General features: G+C 39.0%; 5 protein-coding genes and 1 long non-coding RNA gene across 8 annotated transcripts; 2 read left to right on the top strand and 4 right to left on the bottom strand.

Moving 5' to 3' along the window:
* Window positions 1-30: 30 nt before the first annotated feature.
* Window positions 31-1,322, bottom strand: LOC108596726 (antigen 5 like allergen Cul n 1). Of its 2 annotated transcripts, none has more exons than XM_017982769.2 (4): window positions 1,117-1,322; window positions 542-1,044; window positions 329-488; window positions 31-273 (listed from the first exon to the last, which is right to left on the bottom strand). In XM_017982769.2, exons 1-4 carry the CDS (start codon window positions 1,252-1,254, stop codon window positions 229-231), a joined length of 846 nt encoding a protein of 281 aa, XP_017838258.1. In that variant the 5' UTR covers window positions 1,255-1,322; the 3' UTR covers window positions 31-228. The 2 variants fall into 2 exon arrangements, with proteins under 2 accessions (XP_017838258.1, XP_017838257.1); XM_017982768.2 differs by having other exon boundaries at window positions 542-1,059; window positions 1,117-1,321.
* Window positions 1,323-2,434: 1,112 nt separating this feature from the next.
* LOC108596723 (protein tamozhennic) lies at window positions 2,435-8,809 on the bottom strand. 2 transcript variants are annotated; one of them, XM_017982765.2, is made up of 5 exons: window positions 8,418-8,809; window positions 5,563-5,721; window positions 5,305-5,504; window positions 4,008-5,246; window positions 2,435-3,942 (listed from the first exon to the last, which is right to left on the bottom strand). In XM_017982765.2, exons 2-5 carry the CDS (start codon window positions 5,684-5,686, stop codon window positions 3,217-3,219), a joined length of 2,289 nt encoding a protein of 762 aa, XP_017838254.1. In that variant the 5' UTR covers window positions 5,687-5,721; window positions 8,418-8,809; the 3' UTR covers window positions 2,435-3,216. The 2 variants fall into 2 exon arrangements, with proteins under 2 accessions (XP_017838254.1, XP_017838255.1); XM_017982766.1 differs by lacking the exon at window positions 8,418-8,809 and adding an exon at window positions 6,145-6,209.
* Window positions 8,810-9,012: 203 nt separating this feature from the next.
* Window positions 9,013-10,224, top strand: LOC108597509 (programmed cell death protein 2). Its single transcript, XM_017984097.1, has 3 exons — window positions 9,013-9,300; window positions 9,357-9,438; window positions 9,498-10,224. The coding sequence occupies exons 1-3, from the start codon at window positions 9,032-9,034 to the stop codon at window positions 10,176-10,178; spliced, it is 1,032 nt and encodes a 343-aa protein (XP_017839586.1). The 5' UTR covers window positions 9,013-9,031; the 3' UTR covers window positions 10,179-10,224.
* Window positions 10,181-13,068, bottom strand: LOC108597508 (N-alpha-acetyltransferase 35, NatC auxiliary subunit homolog). Its single transcript, XM_017984096.2, has 5 exons — window positions 12,416-13,068; window positions 11,785-12,361; window positions 11,544-11,725; window positions 10,438-11,484; window positions 10,181-10,373 (listed from the first exon to the last, which is right to left on the bottom strand). Exons 1-5 carry the CDS (start codon window positions 12,824-12,826, stop codon window positions 10,233-10,235), a joined length of 2,358 nt encoding a protein of 785 aa, XP_017839585.1. The 5' UTR covers window positions 12,827-13,068; the 3' UTR covers window positions 10,181-10,232.
* Window positions 13,069-13,427: 359 nt separating this feature from the next.
* On the bottom strand, window positions 13,428-14,915 carry LOC108594646. Its single transcript, XM_017979788.1, has 4 exons — window positions 14,896-14,915; window positions 14,665-14,817; window positions 14,300-14,606; window positions 13,428-14,248 (listed from the first exon to the last, which is right to left on the bottom strand). Exons 1-4 carry the CDS (start codon window positions 14,913-14,915, stop codon window positions 13,676-13,678), a joined length of 1,053 nt encoding a protein of 350 aa, XP_017835277.1. The 3' UTR covers window positions 13,428-13,675.
* Window positions 14,916-15,517: 602 nt separating this feature from the next.
* Window positions 15,518-17,423, top strand: LOC108595874. Its single transcript, XR_001915017.1, has 8 exons — window positions 15,518-15,601; window positions 15,791-15,899; window positions 16,070-16,124; window positions 16,315-16,364; window positions 16,542-16,595; window positions 16,772-16,826; window positions 17,006-17,150; window positions 17,329-17,423. It is a non-coding gene; the product is annotated as an uncharacterized LOC108595874 (long non-coding RNA).
* Window positions 17,424-18,055: the final 632 nt, after the last annotated feature.

Here is an 18,055-nt window from a genome sequence, read left to right as displayed (position 1 = left end):
ATGTTTGTAATATGAATAAAACCAAATCGACTAAGTCTGTTAGTGGTTAGTTGATATTAGTGCATATTTTTGCTTATCAATTAAAGATATAAGAGTTAAACAATTTATGGCTAAAGCAAGGAATTGTATAATTTGTCTGATGGAACATGAATTATTAAGCATAATACATGCATAATACATATATATACATGAACAACTTATTAAATGTACAATATACTATTAAAACCCCTAATATATGTCACTTTGTATTTTTGTTTCCGACTCCGCAGGATCCTGTAAATAAAATGGAAATCAAGTATATAGTAAGTTGTTATAGTAGTACTCATACCTGTGTATATATTTTGCCCGTATTTGTGCAAAGACTTGTATAGCGACTGCTCACTTTGGCGTTCCAATCGCCGCAACGGCTGCCAATGTCTCCTGTCTGATATACGTATGATTGATGTACATTGGTAAAATCATAATGGCAAGTTAAGAAATGACAATGCCTGCAAGCAAGAGCATTATTTAAAGCAAAGAGTATTAGGCATTTAGGACCTACCCCATAGTGTTGTTTAGACCTATGCAATTATTGCCAACAGCAATGCCGCAGCCCACGCGTGATACACGATCATTGATCATGACCGTAAAGTGACCCACGTCTTGATCCCGATCTGCATGATAGCTCTTGGCTAACTCTTCTGGCTCGTCAACCATTTCAAATTCATCAAACATTTTCTGCAGCGTCAAGTTGATCAACTCCTCAATGGAGCGCGGCTCTGAGCTTGGAAAGACCAAACCCAAGCATTCGCCAGCTAATGGAAAACGCGTAGTCGCTCGACATTCTGAGTGCTTAAAGGATACGGTGGAGGCATGCAGTCGCGCCATATAGCCCAGCTCATTGTCCCAAATTAGTTCACGCATGCGTGCCGCTGCTGGAAAGGATTTGTTCATGCTCGTCATAACACTACCACTAGCCAATCTATCGCGATGCACATTGTGGAAGCGTACAATCATATCACGCAGGATCTGTGTGTCCGGCAGCACAGCCAACAGGCGTGTATCCTTATTAAAGGGTGTCTATGAAAAATGTTGGCTGAGTGAGTCTATCGCTGCAACTTTGTGCACAAAACTTACCAAATCTTTATCTTTGCAGATAAAGTGGTCAAAATGCTCAAGATCGCATAATTTTTTTTTGTGGTTGCAATAGTTGTATGATCTTACCACAAGTGGCAAGTGCAACAGCCACAGCAGCAGCAGATAAACTAACAGCATGCTGATTATAAACTTTACTAAGAATTTTTACAAGTATCAAAGCGGTAGTAATTTATAGAAAAAATGAAATAAAAAATTATAAACCTACTGCTGTTGGTGCTGTCAATTTAAACAAATTTACATTCGAGAATAAAACTAGAACAGTAAATCAGCAATTGTGCTATCAAAACCTCAAGAAGCGAATATCCCACAAAGTTGTCCAGTTGGCTTGACTTTGAAAATAAATTATTGAAATTAACTATTTGTTACGTTAACACTCTTTCGTTGGAATTCTTGACTACCTCGCAACGGGCACAGTGTGGCAATAATTATTTGATGCTTGCTGCATGTGGCAAGTGCAGCATTGTAAAAAATAATCAAAATGAGAATTTGCTTGATTCAAAAAAACAGACATTTGTTTTGTATACTTGTTTTGTCAGTTTTATTTTTTTTATTTATTGAGAATTCAAAGTTTCTTTTTCGTTTTTGGGGATTTTTAGTAAGAGTTTTGGTTTTGTCTATAAATTTGCTTTAGTTTAGTATGCAATATATAATTTGTATATAAATGGTTTAAACATTTTTTCTTTTTATCATTTATTTGTTTTTTTTTTTTTTTAGCAAAGTTGAAAATCGAATAGTTTTGGTTTTTCTTTTTATAACTGTTGATTGTATTGCAAAGGTTTACTTACTAAATTCAACTAGGATCAATTTGAACTAGACATAGTACAATAAAAGTCAACAAATAGTTTAAGCGCTGATTGAAAGTTTTTCAAACATTGTACTACAGGCAATAATAAAAATTAAAAGAGAGTGTGATTACAATTATAAGTTAAAAAAAAAAATAAATATATGTTAGAGTTCTTTTTTATTCAACATGCTTAAATATTGTAACAATTAACAAACAAATTAAATATATTCTTTATATGTATGTAGATTTCTTGTATAACTGTTTTTTAGAGCGTTGGGCGTGGCGCATGGGGGTGGGCGTAATGAAACTAAAGTTGTAGTGTGCTTCAGGCATTTAGTATATATGTATGTATGCTTTATAAATATTTATAGTTTTTAGCAATATGCTCTGTCTCTCACTCTTATTGTAGGTATGTATATATATATATTTATGTATATTAAGAAGGATGCTAGTCAAAATATATGTATGTATATATATATATATATATATGAGTTTTGTTTTAAAATTTCAGTACTACCTTCAACTATTGTGTGTGTGTGTGTGTGCTTAAGTTTTTATTTAGCTCGATAATTTGTTTGCATATGTTTAAACGTTTATAAGTTATCTTGTATGTATGAAAGTGAATTTGAAAATTTGTTTAGTATACAATATATATAATAAATATACGTTGCTTCCCTCTCTTTTTCTTCTTGTATATAACCACAAAAATGTACAGGTTGTCTAAATTACGCATACATGCATATACACAGACTCACACGCATACTCAAGCAAACTATCAGACATACAATCAAATATACAAATTTCTAAACTCTATATAAACATACGACTTATACCAGTTTTAGGCACAACGCTTACAACAAAAGCGATAAAACGAGACTACAATCTAATTAAAGCATGTGTACGAGTCTAACTGAAACTTAAACAATTAATTTTATTACTATTAATTTAACGTAGATATAACTAATTAATTTGTATATATAAGCATATGTCATATGTACAAATGCCTGTGTGAGTAGGGGGCGAAGAGGGTGGGAGCAGTAGGGACTAGCAGACTAGAGAGAGCTTTACACTTGCGATTACTCTTACTCTTCCGTTTCTTCGTTTTCTTTTACATTTGCAGTTACAATGACAATTTCTTGTATAAAAAATATATAAATATATAATATATGTATATATTATTCTTGCATGTCTTATATACTGTGTTTATATCACTTGCGTGTGTGTGTGTGTGTGTGTCGAAAAGAGTACAGTTAGTTTAAAAAAGTTTACATATTAAGCTGCTGCTGCTGGTCGTGCTAGACGCAGGTGGAGGAGGCATGCGACACATTTGCCGCTGCCTCCGGATTGAAGTCCTTGCTGCGACAACACATCTCACAGATGCGCTTTGTATCCGGATTGAGAAACGTGCAGAAGCGACAGCTCCACTCATTCGGACTGGTTACAATCAGCTGCGTTGACACTGGCGGTGGCTGCTTGGCAATGGCGCCACGACTGCCTCGCGACCCAGTTGCTCGACTATCCACGCTGGCGCTCTTTAAGGCAGACTTTACTTTCTTCACACCAACGCTGCTGCTGGCATTTGGCACAGGTTTGGGCGCTGGCGCTTGCACAACGCGTGAGTCACGCGATTCACGCGGTTCACGCGTTTCACGCTTCTTCTCCAGTGTGCGCGCTTTATCCACATTGGCGGATTGTGTATGCCGTTCCGCTGTGGCGCCGCCGCCATTGGCTAAGTTGAGCGACTCCAGATCTAAGCTCTGCACCAGCAAATCCTCACGATCGCCCAGATCTTTGCTGTAGCCAGAGCGTTCAAGATTTTTGAACACATAGTTCCAGCTCTCGAAGCTGCCAACGCCATCCTGCACTTTGGCATTGATCGGTGTGGGTGGTGAGGCGCTGCTTAAAGCAGGAAAATCATCAAGGCTGGGCGATTCGTAGCTAATGGCATCACAGATGTCACGTCGTCCATCTGCAGTCAATTCTTTGTGCGTGGGTTTGTGTCGATTATTGTCCAAGGAATCCTGTTAAGTGTGAAAAATCAAGTTGATTAGCTACTGGTTATACTAGCTATGGACTATATACTTACCAACAGCTCTGGTCGGGCTGCTTCTGGAGCTGTGCGTTGACGACTGCTTTTGGGCACGGGACGCGCATAGACATACATATCCTGTGGCGGCGGCTGTGGTAGCGTTGCAGGCAAATTGCTGGGCATTTCATAGCCTGGCGCATAGCCTGTATCCACCATAGGTTGTGCGTAGATGCCGCTGAGCTTGGCTGCAGGTGCGCGCTGTCCACGCCGCTCATAGTAGCGTGGATCATTAAAGTCGTGCTGCATTAGCTGCGCACGCTCATCAAAGTCTATCAAATGCTGCTGATCCGGCGGATATGTGCTTTGTCTATGCTGCAGCGCAGCAGGCAGCGCGCGTCCATAGCCGCAGCTATGCGGCACTGTGGATTTGCCTATGCTGGCGTACATATTGTGCTCTGGATTGGGGTAGCCATCAAGTGGTGTGGCATATTGCGCATTCAGCTGACTGGAGATGTTGTAGGGCAACGGATAGCGATTGCCAGGCGCATTGTAGGCACCTGCCACAGCTGCATAGGAGGCGCTACTGCCGCCGCCCAGACTCAGACCATCCAAGCAATCATAGGGAGTCTCATATAGCTGTGCATGCGGATGCTGCTGACAATGCTTGGGCTGCTGATCAAATGAATGGCGCTGCGGCAGCGAACCCAACGGTTCCTGATAATGCTCCAGACTGCGCGAGTGCGTCATTAGATTGGGAGCAACCTGCTGCTGCTGCTGCTGCTGTTGGTATAAGCAATTGAGATTCGTAGGCGGCGCTGGCACATGTCCATTGGTTGCACGCAGCGCACAATTGTTGACGCCATGCAACAGTTGTCCATGCAGTGCACAGCCAGACTTGTCCTGCTCTCGACTGCTGGACACATTGCTGTAGGTATTCTCTGTATGCTGTTGCCGCTGCTGCTGCTCCTTGCGCAGCTGACTCTCGTGCAGACGATGGGCCAGGCCTTTGATAGACTGTGTGGTGCCGCCCGCATACAGCTCACGATAATGGAATATATCCTGCCAGCTGCAACTAAAGCCTGCGGTATGCAATCCTGCATAGATGTGCTTCATTATTTGGCACTCCACATAGGCAGCCATGGCGTCGCGTGAGACATTTGTAACCTGATCCGGACAAATGGGTCCTTCGAGCACAAATGTGTCCTCCGCTATGCGACGATAGCCCATGGCTATAAATAGTTTATCGGCGTCCAGTAAATTCGATTCGACTTCATGCTGATATGACCCGGAATAAGTCTACAATTGTGTTATACATTTAAGTTATATATAAAAGAATTCCAATATATACGCAAACCTTCAACACACGAAATTCCTTGCGCCAGGGTTTGGTAAACAAATTGTTGGCATATTGGCTAATGGCCTCGAAGCCCACAATAGCTTGCTGTGCATTAAAGTTTGTCAGCTCGCAGACAGTTTTGCGTAGAACATGCCCCGTCTCTGGCAAGAAGAATTTACGATCATGCGGCACAACGCAAAGAAACTCCTTGAGGCAGCCTGGAGAGAAGAACTTTAATTAAAGTTTCTAAAATTAATACAGACTTTGGCAACTTACCTTCTAATTTCTTGCGCTCTTCGAGCTTTAATATGCTCTCCTCCGTTTCGAGGTAGCTCCAGTGCCTTCGCAGTATTTCGTTCCATAGTTCTGGCAATATATCGCGGGACAAAAAGTCGGACATGTTGCAATTGCAGCTGCCAACAATCTCATACAATCCTGTAGAAAAACACAATAGCAGAGAGACACATAAAATCAATTTTTGTTTACAAGGCTGAGTCTGAGTCTGATTCTGATTCTGTGCTGTGGTGCTATTGATTTTAAGGCCAAGTTGCTTATCCCAAAAGCAACAAAAATAAGGCAAAAAGTCATTCTCACTCTTTCCCTTAGTATGAATCAGCCGCAGTTTGCTGCATGACGCACACGACAGTGCCTATCAGCAAGTATATAGTCACTATATATATTTATATATGTGTGTGCATGTAGTATGTGTAGGCAAGTGTATATTTCTTTTTGCAACAACAATGTGCACGCTGCTCGATAAAGTAAACAATGCAAACATGTTTGCTACGCTTTGCCTATTGATAATAATTGTTAGTTAATACTTATCAGCCCTAGCAAACCTCAACCCCCACCACCGACCTGTCAAGCGTCTTCAATTGGCAACGAGCACAACGAACAACAAGAACAATGCTGTGTGGGCTAAATCAATAAAGGATGTGCTTAATTGTTCAAGTGGCTTTATACATTAACAATACCCAAATATAGATAGAAAAATATATGAAAAACTTTTCAAAACACAATTGTTAATTTATATATTTAAAATGCTTGTTAAAGTATATCATATATATATCATATACCATCTAATCTCTATGCTATCAATTAAATTTTTTATTGAGCCAATACAAAAGATTGTATATTTTGCACTCATGTATAGCTTTCAAAAAGGTTTGAAAATTCTTTACAGAAAATATATAGAACTGCCATGATGTATATTAATATTGTAATCTAGTTTAATCCATAGCTTACGCTACCCCAACTGCTCGGCAGTGTATCAGCACAATAAATGTTAACTGCCAACCTTAGTTAAGATAAGTAATGTCAAGTGAATCATATAACAACAACAATTTGCATTTTTTGTTTTTTTTTTTTTTTTGTTGGTTCCAGACACTTTGGCAAGCGCACAAAGCGAAAACTTTGTGGCAATATGCCATAAAATTATATAACTACAAAAACACAGCATATAAAGCTAAAATTTGATTAGAACTGCGCTTGCGAATTTCCAAAAATTGCTTTTGCTATAGTTGCTGTAATTAAACGAGGCCAACTGATTGACTGGCACTGCATTGGATTAGGTTTTCGTTGCTTTTTGTGACTGTGTCTGTGTCTTACATTTAATTAGCATTGTAGCTTAGGAACAATTGCAGCATTACATTTGCATATTTTATGAGGCCAAACAAAGTGCAGACGAGCGCTACATGAAATGTGAGATGAGTTGAGATTGAGTTGAGTCAAAAGCAAACAACAACAACAACTGAAAGCTACTGGAAAGGTAAAGAAAGTGACCGGTTTAAGAGTTGCTTGCTTGCTTGGCTAAGAGGCAACAGCAGTAGTAAGCAAGCAAATGAAAGAAAGAAACGACACAGGCAACAGCAACAACAAAAGTAATAGCAACTGCAGCAGCAAAGTAAAAGCTTGGGTAGAAAACAAAAGCCTTTCAAGTTTACAGCGCACAGAATGCCGCTCAAAACAAAAACAAGCGGAAGCTACAGTCAAGCCGAAGCTTAAATACTCTTTGGCCGTATGAAACCAAATCAAATGCCTTAAGATTTATTTAATTGCTAACTGCTCTAAGCAGTTTTGCCCACATTTTTGATATAAATAACTGGCGTTACATAGCTTGAGTCCAAATATGAATTGACCTCAATGTAGAGCAAACAAAATAATCACAAAGAGAGCATTAACAGCAGCAGTAGCAGTCCGTTGCAGCGCAACAAAAATCAATAAAAACTAAATGAAGTGCAAAACGAGAACAAAAACAACTTACAATTTATACAAGCACACACACACACACACTGCATACAAACTAAAGCAGCTTGATCAGTAAGAAAACTTTAAAGTCACGTAGCATTTGCGCCCAAAGCCGTCAATCTCTCTCTCTACCTCTCTCTGTGTTTCTGTTGGAGTCCCCCTTTTTAGTTTTACTGTAGCATTCCACAGTCAGAGCTATGCACATGTGTAAATAATAAGACTACGCGTCGTATACTTGATAATTCTGAAGAGCAACGAACGCGCAGCGCTGAGCACAAAAACAACGCGCTGAGCGTGAGAGAGTTGAGCAAGCAAACAAACGAGCAACAACAACAACTAAAGCTTAAACTGCGCCATTAACTGTAAGCTCTGCAGCTGTGTTGTTGTTCTAGTTGTAGTTAGCAAATGAATGTTAATTAATAGTCTTCCATGACATTGACAATACACCTTGATATAAAAACATTGCTAGCGAGTCGCTAAAAATTTGACAATAAGTAATAAACAAATCACACTTGCACTTTACATCATTGCTTATATTGGTCATTTATTGATTTTAGGCATTATGACTTTGCCAGCTTAGTGTGTATGTATTTGTGCATGGCCTTAACTTGCTAGTAAAGCACTTTATACGCTTGAATCTTTGCTGCGAATTCTTGGCGCAACAGTTTAAAGCACTTTTCTTGGCAAGGTGACAAAAGTATTTGTACCCATGCCTATATGTTTCTGTCTGCCTGTGTGCTCTGTCCCGTTAGTTTTGCAGCCGGCAAAGCATACGGCAGGGTGTTCCAATTCTTATTTTCAGCCTATCATATGCATTGCTAAATTTAGCAAGGCACACACACGCACACACACATACTAGGGCACATAACAGGAAATAAACTTACAAAAATTTCTCATCATCACTGTGGTTGTTATTCTGGTTGTTGTTGCTGTGTTTATTTATCTGCATTGCCGTTTAAGTCAACACTGTGGCCAGTAAGCTTTTTTGCCGAATTTTGTTGCGTTTATCTTTCTGGCGTGGGTGGTTAACGACTATTTTTAGCACACGACTGCCAGATTACCAATCACAAAAACGAACATGAAAACGCTTCCGCTTTTTGTTATTGCTTTCACAACATCATCAACTATCAGCGCATTGATATTGATAGTAACCAATCACAGTTTTTCACAATTCACTGGCTTGCACAAGCTTAGCATGCACCAAGTATGCCGTAATTTTATCTTAATAAACTTTAGCTCTGCGCTGCAATATTATTGCGCACACCTTATTATTATTTATTCTCCGTTCGCAACTAGTGATGTGAATAAGCTCCGATACATCGATTTTGGCAGTGGCGATTTTTGCATGCTCGATAGTCAAGGCCTGCCAATCGAAAAGACTTGATGCCAATTTAGCTACGTTTGATATATTTATAGCTAATTTAACTATCGATAAGTAAAGGTATCGCTGCTTGTCAACAATTTTTGTTTGTCATATCTAATAGACTAAAGAAAACACATGGATGTGGATTTGGGATTTGCTGATAAGCCCGAAGATGCTGGATGGCTTGTCAATAGATACTTTCCAAGTAAATTAGGAGGTCTTCCTGCTTGGTTGGAGTTGAAAGAGCTGCCGACCACTACACAGCTACAGTGCAAGAAGTGTCAAGCTCAAAAGGCGTTTCTTTGCCAATTGTATGCAGACTACGAGGACGATTTTAACTTCCACCGCACAGTTTACGTGTTTATGTGCCGCAATGCTGACTGTCAACAGGCCAATAGGGCAGAGTAAGCATAATAAAGCAATATAAACCAGTCTATTTTTAATCTCCTGTTGATTTCAGCAACTTTACAGTGTTACGTTCGCAGCTGCCGCGAAGCAACAAGTTTTACTCTGAGGAGGAGCCGTCCGATGATGTGCTTTTGGTATGCGTTTTTTTTTTCTTGTCTGCATTGCTATCTTAACAAACGTATTATATACATAGCCTGCCATAGAAAGCCCGCGGAAGTTGTGCGCTGCTTGCGGTTGCCTCGCACCACACTCTTGCAGTCGCTGCAAGATCATTAGCTACTGCTGTGCTGCTCACCAACGTGCTCACTGGCCACAACACAAGCCAGATTGCGGCACCACAAAGGTTAGTACTACATGCAGACCTTTGCCCGATTTGGTGTTTGCCGAATATGAAATAAATATGGAACATAATTTGGAGGAAGATGATACGCATGAAAAGGATGAACAAGCACGAATGTCGGAGTTTATTGCACTTTCGGAAGCAGGCAAAACGGGTGAACTAAGCGACGTACCTGAAAATGAGCTGGAAAAGTATTTTGATGGCGCCAGCTCGCAAGAGGACAAAGTCTTCCAGCAGTTTAAGAAACAAACTGCTGCTAAGCCGGATCAAATAGTGCGCTATGAGCGCGGTGGTCAGCCACTGTGGATTGCCAACACTAAAGATACGATAGAAGCGCAGTTACAAGCAATTCCCAACTGTAGTAAATGCGATGGACCTCGTCAGTTTGAGTTTCAAATAATGCCACAAGTGCTGAGTTTGCTGGGCGACTCAGTCTTGGATTGGGGTGTGCTGGCGGTATACACCTGTGCAAGAAGCTGTCGCATTGAAGGCTATGTGGAGGAATACTTAGTCAAGCAGGATATAGTAGCATGAGCTTCATACAAATCAATTTATTAATAAATCAAAAAGTAAACACAAATTCTGAGTCTATTTTAATTTGATTATTGGAAAATAGCTGTGCTTAGAGAAATCAAACTCTGGCTGACGTTTCAGCTCCTTCTGATGGCCACGAGCGAGCACATTCATGACGACAAAATTGGTGCGTGCTATTTGCAGTAGATCCAAGATCTGTACAGAATGAAAAAATGCGATTTATATAATAAAAAGAAGCAAAAGCTATTGGTCTGCTTACCTCCTGTTCGGGATTCTGTATGCTTTCAAGCACATTGCGCGCCTGATCAAAATGCTTGGCTGCATAGGTATACAAATCTTCTACGCTGCTGAGCATCAAATGGTCCCGTATGTTTTTAAACTCAGCATAGGATACAGGAGGCGGACTGGTGAGCGGCACGAATGGCGCAAAGCGTCTTATGTAACGTATTTCCTCATTATCAAATTTGGACATTGGCAAACGCACGCGTCCGTCTTTGGTCAGAGCACCCATAGCCTTGTACATGCCGCCACAAAGACTTAATACGGCATGATAGTAAACAATCTCCTGGCGGTAAGGACGCTGCTGTTTCTTATGCTTCTTAGGCTTGGCCGCTTTACGATTCTTGTTGTTGGAGCCACCGCCACTGCCATTCAGCTGTGTTCTGCTCTGATGCTCTGCATACTCCTCTTGAGCTAGCAGTATATTTTCAGTGCGTGTGAGCGCAGACACGATAAAGCCGACTAGAAACTCGTAGGGATACCAGTAGATGTACAGAAACTCATGTACAGCATAGAGTTCCAGCTCAAAGCCAGACATTAGATAAATGTACATGGCACGAAAACAATTATAAAGCACCCACGTGGAAAAGTGAGTGCTGTGCTTTAGTGCTGTGGCATGCACCTCATTACCCTCCATTGCACGCTCATTGGCCAGTTGATTCATAAGCGAGTCCAGACGCGCAGCATCGACTTGCAGTGGATCAAAGTTTTCAATTAAGTGCGCCAGCTTATCACGTTGACGTGCACGGTTAAAGCCACACAAGCGTATAAACTGATTGAAGGTGTTCATACTGATACAGTAGCGAAAGAAGGTTTCCAAATGCTGTTGCACCTTAGGATCATTGTTGACCGGGTGCTTTGGATTTAGCACGGGCGGCGAGTTAAAGCATTGCACGGAGTAACGTAAAAATTGTTTCATGGACTGTTTGCCATGTGCTAAGCGTATGCTGGAGCTGAAGAGAGTTTGCAACACGCTGCGTGAAAGAATGCAGTGTCCCGACTTGCGACTGTATTCAATAAGAAAGTTCTGCAAGCAATAAAAAATAATTATGTAAAGCAACTGCTACATCTTTGGTTCCCACTCACCAGCGCAGTGTAGTAGTCCTTATAGCGTATGACCTTGCACGCATACTTGAAACGGGCCACCATTTCCTCCAGAAATTGATAGCTAGCGGGACGTTCGCGTATTTTAATGCTGCGCGGAAACGTGGGCGGCTGGCTGCGATCGTGAATGCGCGGGGAGAAACCCATGGGGTTTGGCGCCTCAGCTATAAGAGTTAAACATCAATTTATTGTTATATTAAATACTGGCAAAGTTTACACTTACAGCCCTCCACAGGCTGCGTGCCGCGTTCAATAGTGCGTCGTATGAGCGGCAGCAGCTCGGCAGCCACATTAAGATTCTTATAAATCTCATTCACTGCCTCCTCAGCGCTTTCAGCACTTGACATGAGCTCCACTTGGTAAATAGCCTGAAACAAATGTCGCATAAAGCGTAGTCTATGCACCACAGCCATTAAAATTTGATCCTCCGATGCATTCAGTTGCTTGCATTTGCGCACAAGCTCATCCTCTACTTCCTTTAGTTGTGGCGCGATTGTAGCTGGCTGCGCTTTCTCCGCCGCAAGAAGTGCTGAATTTCCATACAATTGAAAATCCTCTTCCTCGTTTACGGCTGCTAATATAATAATGTTTTTGATGACCACTATGAGATTGCGCACAGCAGTGCAGAAGGCGCGCAGCGCCTTGTCCTGAATTTGCGCGGGCGCGTGTAAGTAGAGACACGTAAAGAGCACCTGATCCATAGAGTTGCCTTCCAGCCAGCTGACTAAGCAAGCAAACAATGCATCAAAGACTCCTATGAGCTCGGCGGGTTCCAGACCAGCCAGTTTAATGGCCCCCATCTATAAACAAACATAACTATACCTATTAATTCTTAAAGTTGTTTTGGCACTTACCGCCACAGCTGCCTCGAAAGAAGGCGGTGGTAGATCAGTTTTATCAAAGCCCATGCCCACATCCATTTTTGGATCCATTATCTCTATAGCAGACATGGCCTCAAACAACCCAAACAGCATGTCTTGCGCCAGCTCGCCAGGCAACAGCTCCTGACATGCCTCATGAAATTCACTGGTCACATCCACCCAACCATATTTTGGATATTGTGTTATATCCAGCGTATCTTGTGCGCCACTGTTGCTACGCTGCACACCCTCACCCGCATAATCGCTGACACTCCAGTCGTCCGCCTCATTGCTATTGCTTTCTCTGTCCATATCCCTTTGCTCAGAGCTTCTTAAGCTTGTGGAGCTGGCTGCGGCAGCGGCGGCAGCTGCTGTGGCCGCAAAAAAGTCTTTGGGTTCACTCATGTTTGTTGCTGTAGCTGCGATTCAATAAAATCGCCTTTTATAACTAAAATTTTGTAGTTATTGCGTTTATCTTGTTGTCTGCTATTCACCAAGTTTCTTTTCTTCGATACGAAAAACATCTGTTCTGAAGTCGTTTCGATAAGTTTTACGATAATTTTTCAGCAGCTTAAATTACGATTTGAAATTAATATAACGACTGCGGTGTTTAGGAAGTGAAACCATTTTATTGGCGTGTTTTTTATCAAACGTACAATTTTTATTGTTGCTCCAAGATAAAAAAGTAGGGGTATTTATTCAATTTGAAGGAAAACTCAATAAAAATAAACACAATTTAGCGATATCTTATCGAAACAAACTGTAACGCACAATAGTAACGAGTCATTTAATGAACTAAGCAATTCTAATTTGTGACACAAAATACGTTACAAATTGAATGCCGGCTTTGGCCCAATCTATGCTTGGTAACCACACAATCATCGCATATATATTTGAATATATATATATATACATTACTATACATAGACATAATACACCGTTGAATCAACCTAAAAAACAAAAATGACTGAGCCACCCGAAAAAGAGAAACCAGAAAAGTTACGTACCAAACTAACAGTATTATCTTATTATTATTAACAGTAGTATCTTAGTATTACATGTGTTATTTCATACATTTTATATTGGTTTCTTTATCTGGACCTTAGCTTCTATAGTCTTAAACTATCAACATAATAATTCATAATTGTATACAATTGAAGAAAATAAGCGGAAAAATGTTGGATGATTTTGTAGAGGATGAACATTATCTACTGTATGGTTATAACTACGACTAAAATGAAATTAAAATTTAATTCAAGCTGGCAAACTGTTTTGCAGTCGCTGTATTAAATGTTCCAGTTTTCTCAAGTCTGCTGCATCGAGTTCCACAGCGCATTTGCCCAGCTGCTGCACCGTTGACTGCAGCTGATCCAACAACAGTTTGGCATCATTTGATGAACGCTTACGCTTCAGACTTCTCGGAGCACAAACATGCCGAAAGGTGAACTTTAAATTTGTTTCACTTCCAAAATCTTCTATATTTTCATCACTGTTAGGTGTAGTTCGTATGTTTAATATTTCCAGCAATGACAGCAACGTTTTGTCGACAGTTAGATGTGCTGCTGCCAGCTTGCTTAGTTCTGAATAGTTATTGTTTTTACAGACATGCAGCAACTGTTGCAAGTGCCAGCTCCCTTTGTCCGCTAGCGGCAAAAGCTCGCTTAATATGCTCATTTGTGTACATGTTTTAGCCGTAAGCGCATATTTAAAGTACGCATCTGATAAAAGCTGGCACTTGCTGCCCTGCATCAATTCCTTAACTTTGCGCAACGATGGCAACAGCCAGTCTGTCTGTGAGCAGCTGCCCAGCATCTCCATTAGCTCTAACTGTAAAGAATATGAATAACTGGTTAAACTTTACTTATTCACTGATCTCACCAATTTATAATACTGATCGACGCCACTAAACGGTGTCTTAAGCAATCCATGCAATTGAAGTTCCCAAGACTGCAGCTCCAGGCCATGATCTGATAATGGGGCAACGCAACGTAAAAAGCGGTAGACTCCTGTGCTTAAGCGCGGTAGTTCGCATTCTACGAAGCCATCAACAAATTTAATCAAACGTTGCACATGAAATTGAGTTGGATTTTGGGAATGCTGCGCGTACGAATTATTGCATTTGATCCAATAAATCAGTGTGGTCCGCAGTTGGTCTGCACTGCAGTGTCCATTTAAATGTTTTAGACTTTGAGTAAAAGAAAAATATAGTTATAAAATTGACAAAGAGTCAAATATGAACTAACCATATGTAAAGCATTATGACATCCGCACAAGCATGTGGACTAATGGAATGATTTTCGTAGAGTCCATCGCAAAAGAATTGCAACAGCTTAGGGCAATCAGTGACATATAAGAGATTGGCATAACCCTCGATTATGGTATTATAAAAATACAAACTGGTAAATAAAAATGCACCTAAAAATTGCAATCATACTTAGTTATTCAATAAACATAACATGTATAACAGTACTTACTCTTGAAGGAATCTTGCCATATTTTCAGCAAAGCTGGCAAGTTTAATGCCGGCTTATCCTCTATATATATTTTAATATATACGGAGATATATGTATTTCTATTAGGGCTTTCATTGGGCAATTGCTAGAATAATACAGTTATGAATAGCATATAAACTTTACTATTTCCTCAAATGAGAATTTGAATCGAGCGCCAAACATAACGTGGCCACAATAACATCAATGGTGTTGCTGCTTGTAATGTAATTTGCGCATTCTGTTAACTTTAGTAAGCATCCTGTAAGCGTTGTTATTACCTCTATTGTTTCTTCGCAAGTCGTCAAGGCATTTTCAATCCGTAATGATCCTGACTCGCCCAATGTCAAGTCTACTTGTTCCTTCAAAGATTTATCCATTTGTATTTTGTAATGACATTTCAAAGATCCAAAAAAGATGCCGTCACAGCTGATTCTATTTTGCAATTATTGGCGCTCTATTATTGTAGATAATATCTGCTGGTCACACTGCATTTGAGTCGAACTCGGATCTCTCGCTCCAACTGTGTTCGAACTTGCTCTTTTTCTTCAATTATTGGCTTTGGTCACACTGTGGCATCAATTCAATTATTTCTTGTTATTTCCTTTCCGTCTCACTTTTCTTTTGTAACGCGACTTTGAAAATGGCAAGACGTGTTGCTGTTGGATATTCTTGTAAATTAAATAAAATGGTAAGTCTGTGATTTAAAGAAGTGCATACAAACTGCTTAGATGATGTTTAAGTTATACCGCCCCAGTCTGAAAAGACGTGTTGATTGGTTTTTTAGGCTGATAAAAATTACCCATGTAACACGTGTTTTTTATTCCTCAAATGGTTTTTAAAGTAAACTAACGATATAACTTTCTTGATTTCATTGCAGTTGAAAAAGAGCTAATACAAAATTATGTAGCCGTACCAGAAGAAATTTGAAATTCCGATGTATTTCAGCTATAGCACGTGCTGCCATGAACAAACAGAAACATTGTGAGGTTAGTTACGGGCTACATTTGATAAATTTTAAATTTATCTTATGATGCTTACTATACCGCCCCAGTCGGAATAACTTTGTCGATTGGTTTTATTTACTGATATATTCAAGAATAACCAAACGCAACGGTGTCCAATGGAATGTTTAATAAAGCTAATCATTTTATTTTAGACGAGTACACATCATGGTCGTTATCCACGTGTTGAAAACTTGGAGCAATATTAAGGTAAGTTCTTCAGATAAATGTACTTTTTTTTTTTTAATTTTGTTGTTTATGATGAATTACATATAAATTTAAGCCAATTATCCCTGTCATAAGAATAATTGATGATTATATCAACTGACAAAATTAAGCAACAAAATCAACTGAAAATTTATGCAATATGTATTAAAATAGCATGTTTTATTTATTGCAGTTGTTACTAATAACGTGATGGAAAGAACTAAGGAGTATGCAGGCAATGAGGTAGGTTTCATACTTCATCTCAAATTTGATTACAAATTTCTGATGACAAACACAATAGACAAGCATATAACTGAATTGATGCATGTTGTTATTATAAGCGACTGAAAAATCAATAGTTTGCATTATATGCGTTATGCTTTTCATTTTTTTAATCGAATGTTTCGTTAATTTTTACAGCTCTTGCGCTCTGGAAGTTGTTAATGATCTGCTGCACTGTGCTGATTTAAATAGGTGAGTTATCAAGTACAGCATAGACGCAAATATTGATTATGATGATTTACATATATATTTAAGCCAATTATCCCTGTCATAAGAATAATTGATGATTATAACAACTGACAACAAACAAATACTACGATGTGTGTTGAGTAGCAGACAAAATGATTAATCAATTTCTTTCTTTGCAGCTGTTGTTGAAGCACTTTTTAATTCGGACGCCTATTGCCTAGTAAAATCGATAAGGTAAGCTTCTTGGAAAACTTTTTATTTTTACAATTTTATAATGATGTTGACTATACCGCCCCAGTCTGAGTAATAATGACGATTGGATATTTAGCTGATTTTATATAAAATGTGTTTTACGCATAAACCTATTTTTAGTTGAACTTTATTAAGCCCCCTGTCTATCAATTTAATTGCAGATAACAAAGCGAAAAGGTTGTCGGCTTCTTTGGACTGACTCGCTTCTTCCTCCACTTCCAGCACTCAATTGTTAGAATTGACTTTTATTTATATACGAAAGCGCCAAATCTGTTTGACATTAGCGAAACTTTTAATTCAAGCAACGTAAGTTTATACCAATATCGATATGATCACATGTTAACTGATGACAATAACCTGACAAGCATATAACTGAATTATTTATGTTGCTTATACACTTGACTGACAAAACTATACAAGCTCGACAACTTATACTTATAATAACTGTGATAATAATTTCTTGAAATTTTCTTGTCATTTACAGCTCAACAACGCTCAAGGAGGGAGAATGCTAAAATTGTTAAAATTTGTACATATTGTTCAACAGAAATAAATAAAAAGTCTGCTGACTATATTTTTATAACGTAATACAATTTATTTACTTTTTCCCATATAATAGACATACAATTAATTTGTTTTTTTTGGGGCTATTGTTTAAGAATATTTGTGTTTGTAAATGTTGTTAGCATCTGTAAAACTGTATACTCTATATACTATGTATATGATTTGTTTTTATGTTTATACTATATGTATGACATTAAAGATCAGAAACAATCTATAGATTCCGTAGACACGCATAAATTTTTCTAGAAAAATTCCGGGTATTACATAATAAGATCAATGCGAAGTAGCATTCGAAAATTTTGCACTACAACGTTTTAGACAACATTTATAAAGTTTATAGATATTTAATTCGATTTTATTTATTTATGTAACAAACACATGTCTAAAACTAAAAAAAAAAACAAAAACGACAGAAATAGATTTTGTTCAATATTTTACTCGGTCTGCAAGCGTTTCAGTCATACGAGCATTTAAATTTGTATTTCGCAAATGAACTTAAAAGTTAGCAAGTTCATTTTTTAACATCAATGACGATAGACAGACAAGAGTTGTACAATATCGATATCAATTCCATATGGAAGCTGTGTGATTTAAGATATATGTATGTATGTATGTATCTGTAGCTGTATGTATTGGGAGTATCTTTG

The sequence above is a fragment of the Drosophila busckii genome, chromosome 2R (assembly GCF_011750605.1).
Source record: "Drosophila busckii strain San Diego stock center, stock number 13000-0081.31 chromosome 2R, ASM1175060v1, whole genome shotgun sequence".
Classification (NCBI taxonomy): Eukaryota; Metazoa; Arthropoda; class Insecta; order Diptera; family Drosophilidae; genus Drosophila; species Drosophila busckii.
This window is presented reverse-complemented; position numbering and strand designations above follow the sequence as displayed.

Bases quoted from the DNA above. Each gene is read 5' to 3' on its own strand.
- LOC108596723 (XM_017982765.2), bottom strand. From the start codon at position 5,686: ATGTCCGACTTTTTGTCCCGCGATATATTGCCAGAACTATGGAACGAA. The intron at 5,505-5,562 runs GTAAGTTGCCAA...TCTTCTCTCCAG, and splicing joins AGAGCGCAAGAAATTAGAAG to GCTGCCTCAAGGAGTTTCTT. The intron at 5,247-5,304 runs GTTTGCGTATAT...ACACAATTGTAG, and splicing joins AGGAATTTCGTGTGTTGAAG to ACTTATTCCGGGTCATATCA.
- LOC108594646 (XM_017979788.1), bottom strand. From the start codon at position 14,915: ATGGCAAGATTCCTTCAAGA. The intron at 14,607-14,664 runs GTTAGTTCATAT...TTTTACTCAAAG, and splicing joins GTCATAATGCTTTACATATG to TCTAAAACATTTAAATGGAC. The intron at 14,249-14,299 runs GTGAGATCAGTG...TATTCTTTACAG, and splicing joins TCGATCAGTATTATAAATTG to TTAGAGCTAATGGAGATGCT.
- LOC108596726 (XM_017982768.2), bottom strand. From the start codon at position 1,254: ATGCTGTTAGTTTATCTGCTGCTGCTGTGGCTGTTGCACTTGCCACTT. The intron at 1,060-1,116 runs GTAAGTTTTGTG...CATTTTTCATAG, and splicing joins TCTGCAAAGATAAAGATTTG to ACACCCTTTAATAAGGATAC. The intron at 274-328 runs GTATGAGTACTA...TTTTATTTACAG, and splicing joins CGGGCAAAATATATACACAG to GATCCTGCGGAGTCGGAAAC.
- LOC108597508 (XM_017984096.2), bottom strand. From the start codon at position 12,826: ATGAGTGAACCCAAAGACTTTTTTGCGGCCACAGCAGCTGCCGCCGCT. The intron at 11,726-11,784 runs GTAAGTGTAAAC...TAACTCTTATAG, and splicing joins CACGCAGCCTGTGGAGGGCT to CTGAGGCGCCAAACCCCATG. The intron at 10,374-10,437 runs GTAAGCAGACCA...CATTCTGTACAG, and splicing joins TACAGAATCCCGAACAGGAG to ATCTTGGATCTACTGCAAAT.
- LOC108597509 (XM_017984097.1), top strand. From the start codon at position 9,032: ATGGATGTGGATTTGGGATTTGCTGATAAGCCCGAAGATGCTGGATGG. The intron at 9,301-9,356 runs GTAAGCATAATA...TGTTGATTTCAG, and splicing joins CAACAGGCCAATAGGGCAGA to CAACTTTACAGTGTTACGTT. The intron at 9,439-9,497 runs GTATGCGTTTTT...TTATATACATAG, and splicing joins CGTCCGATGATGTGCTTTTG to CCTGCCATAGAAAGCCCGCG.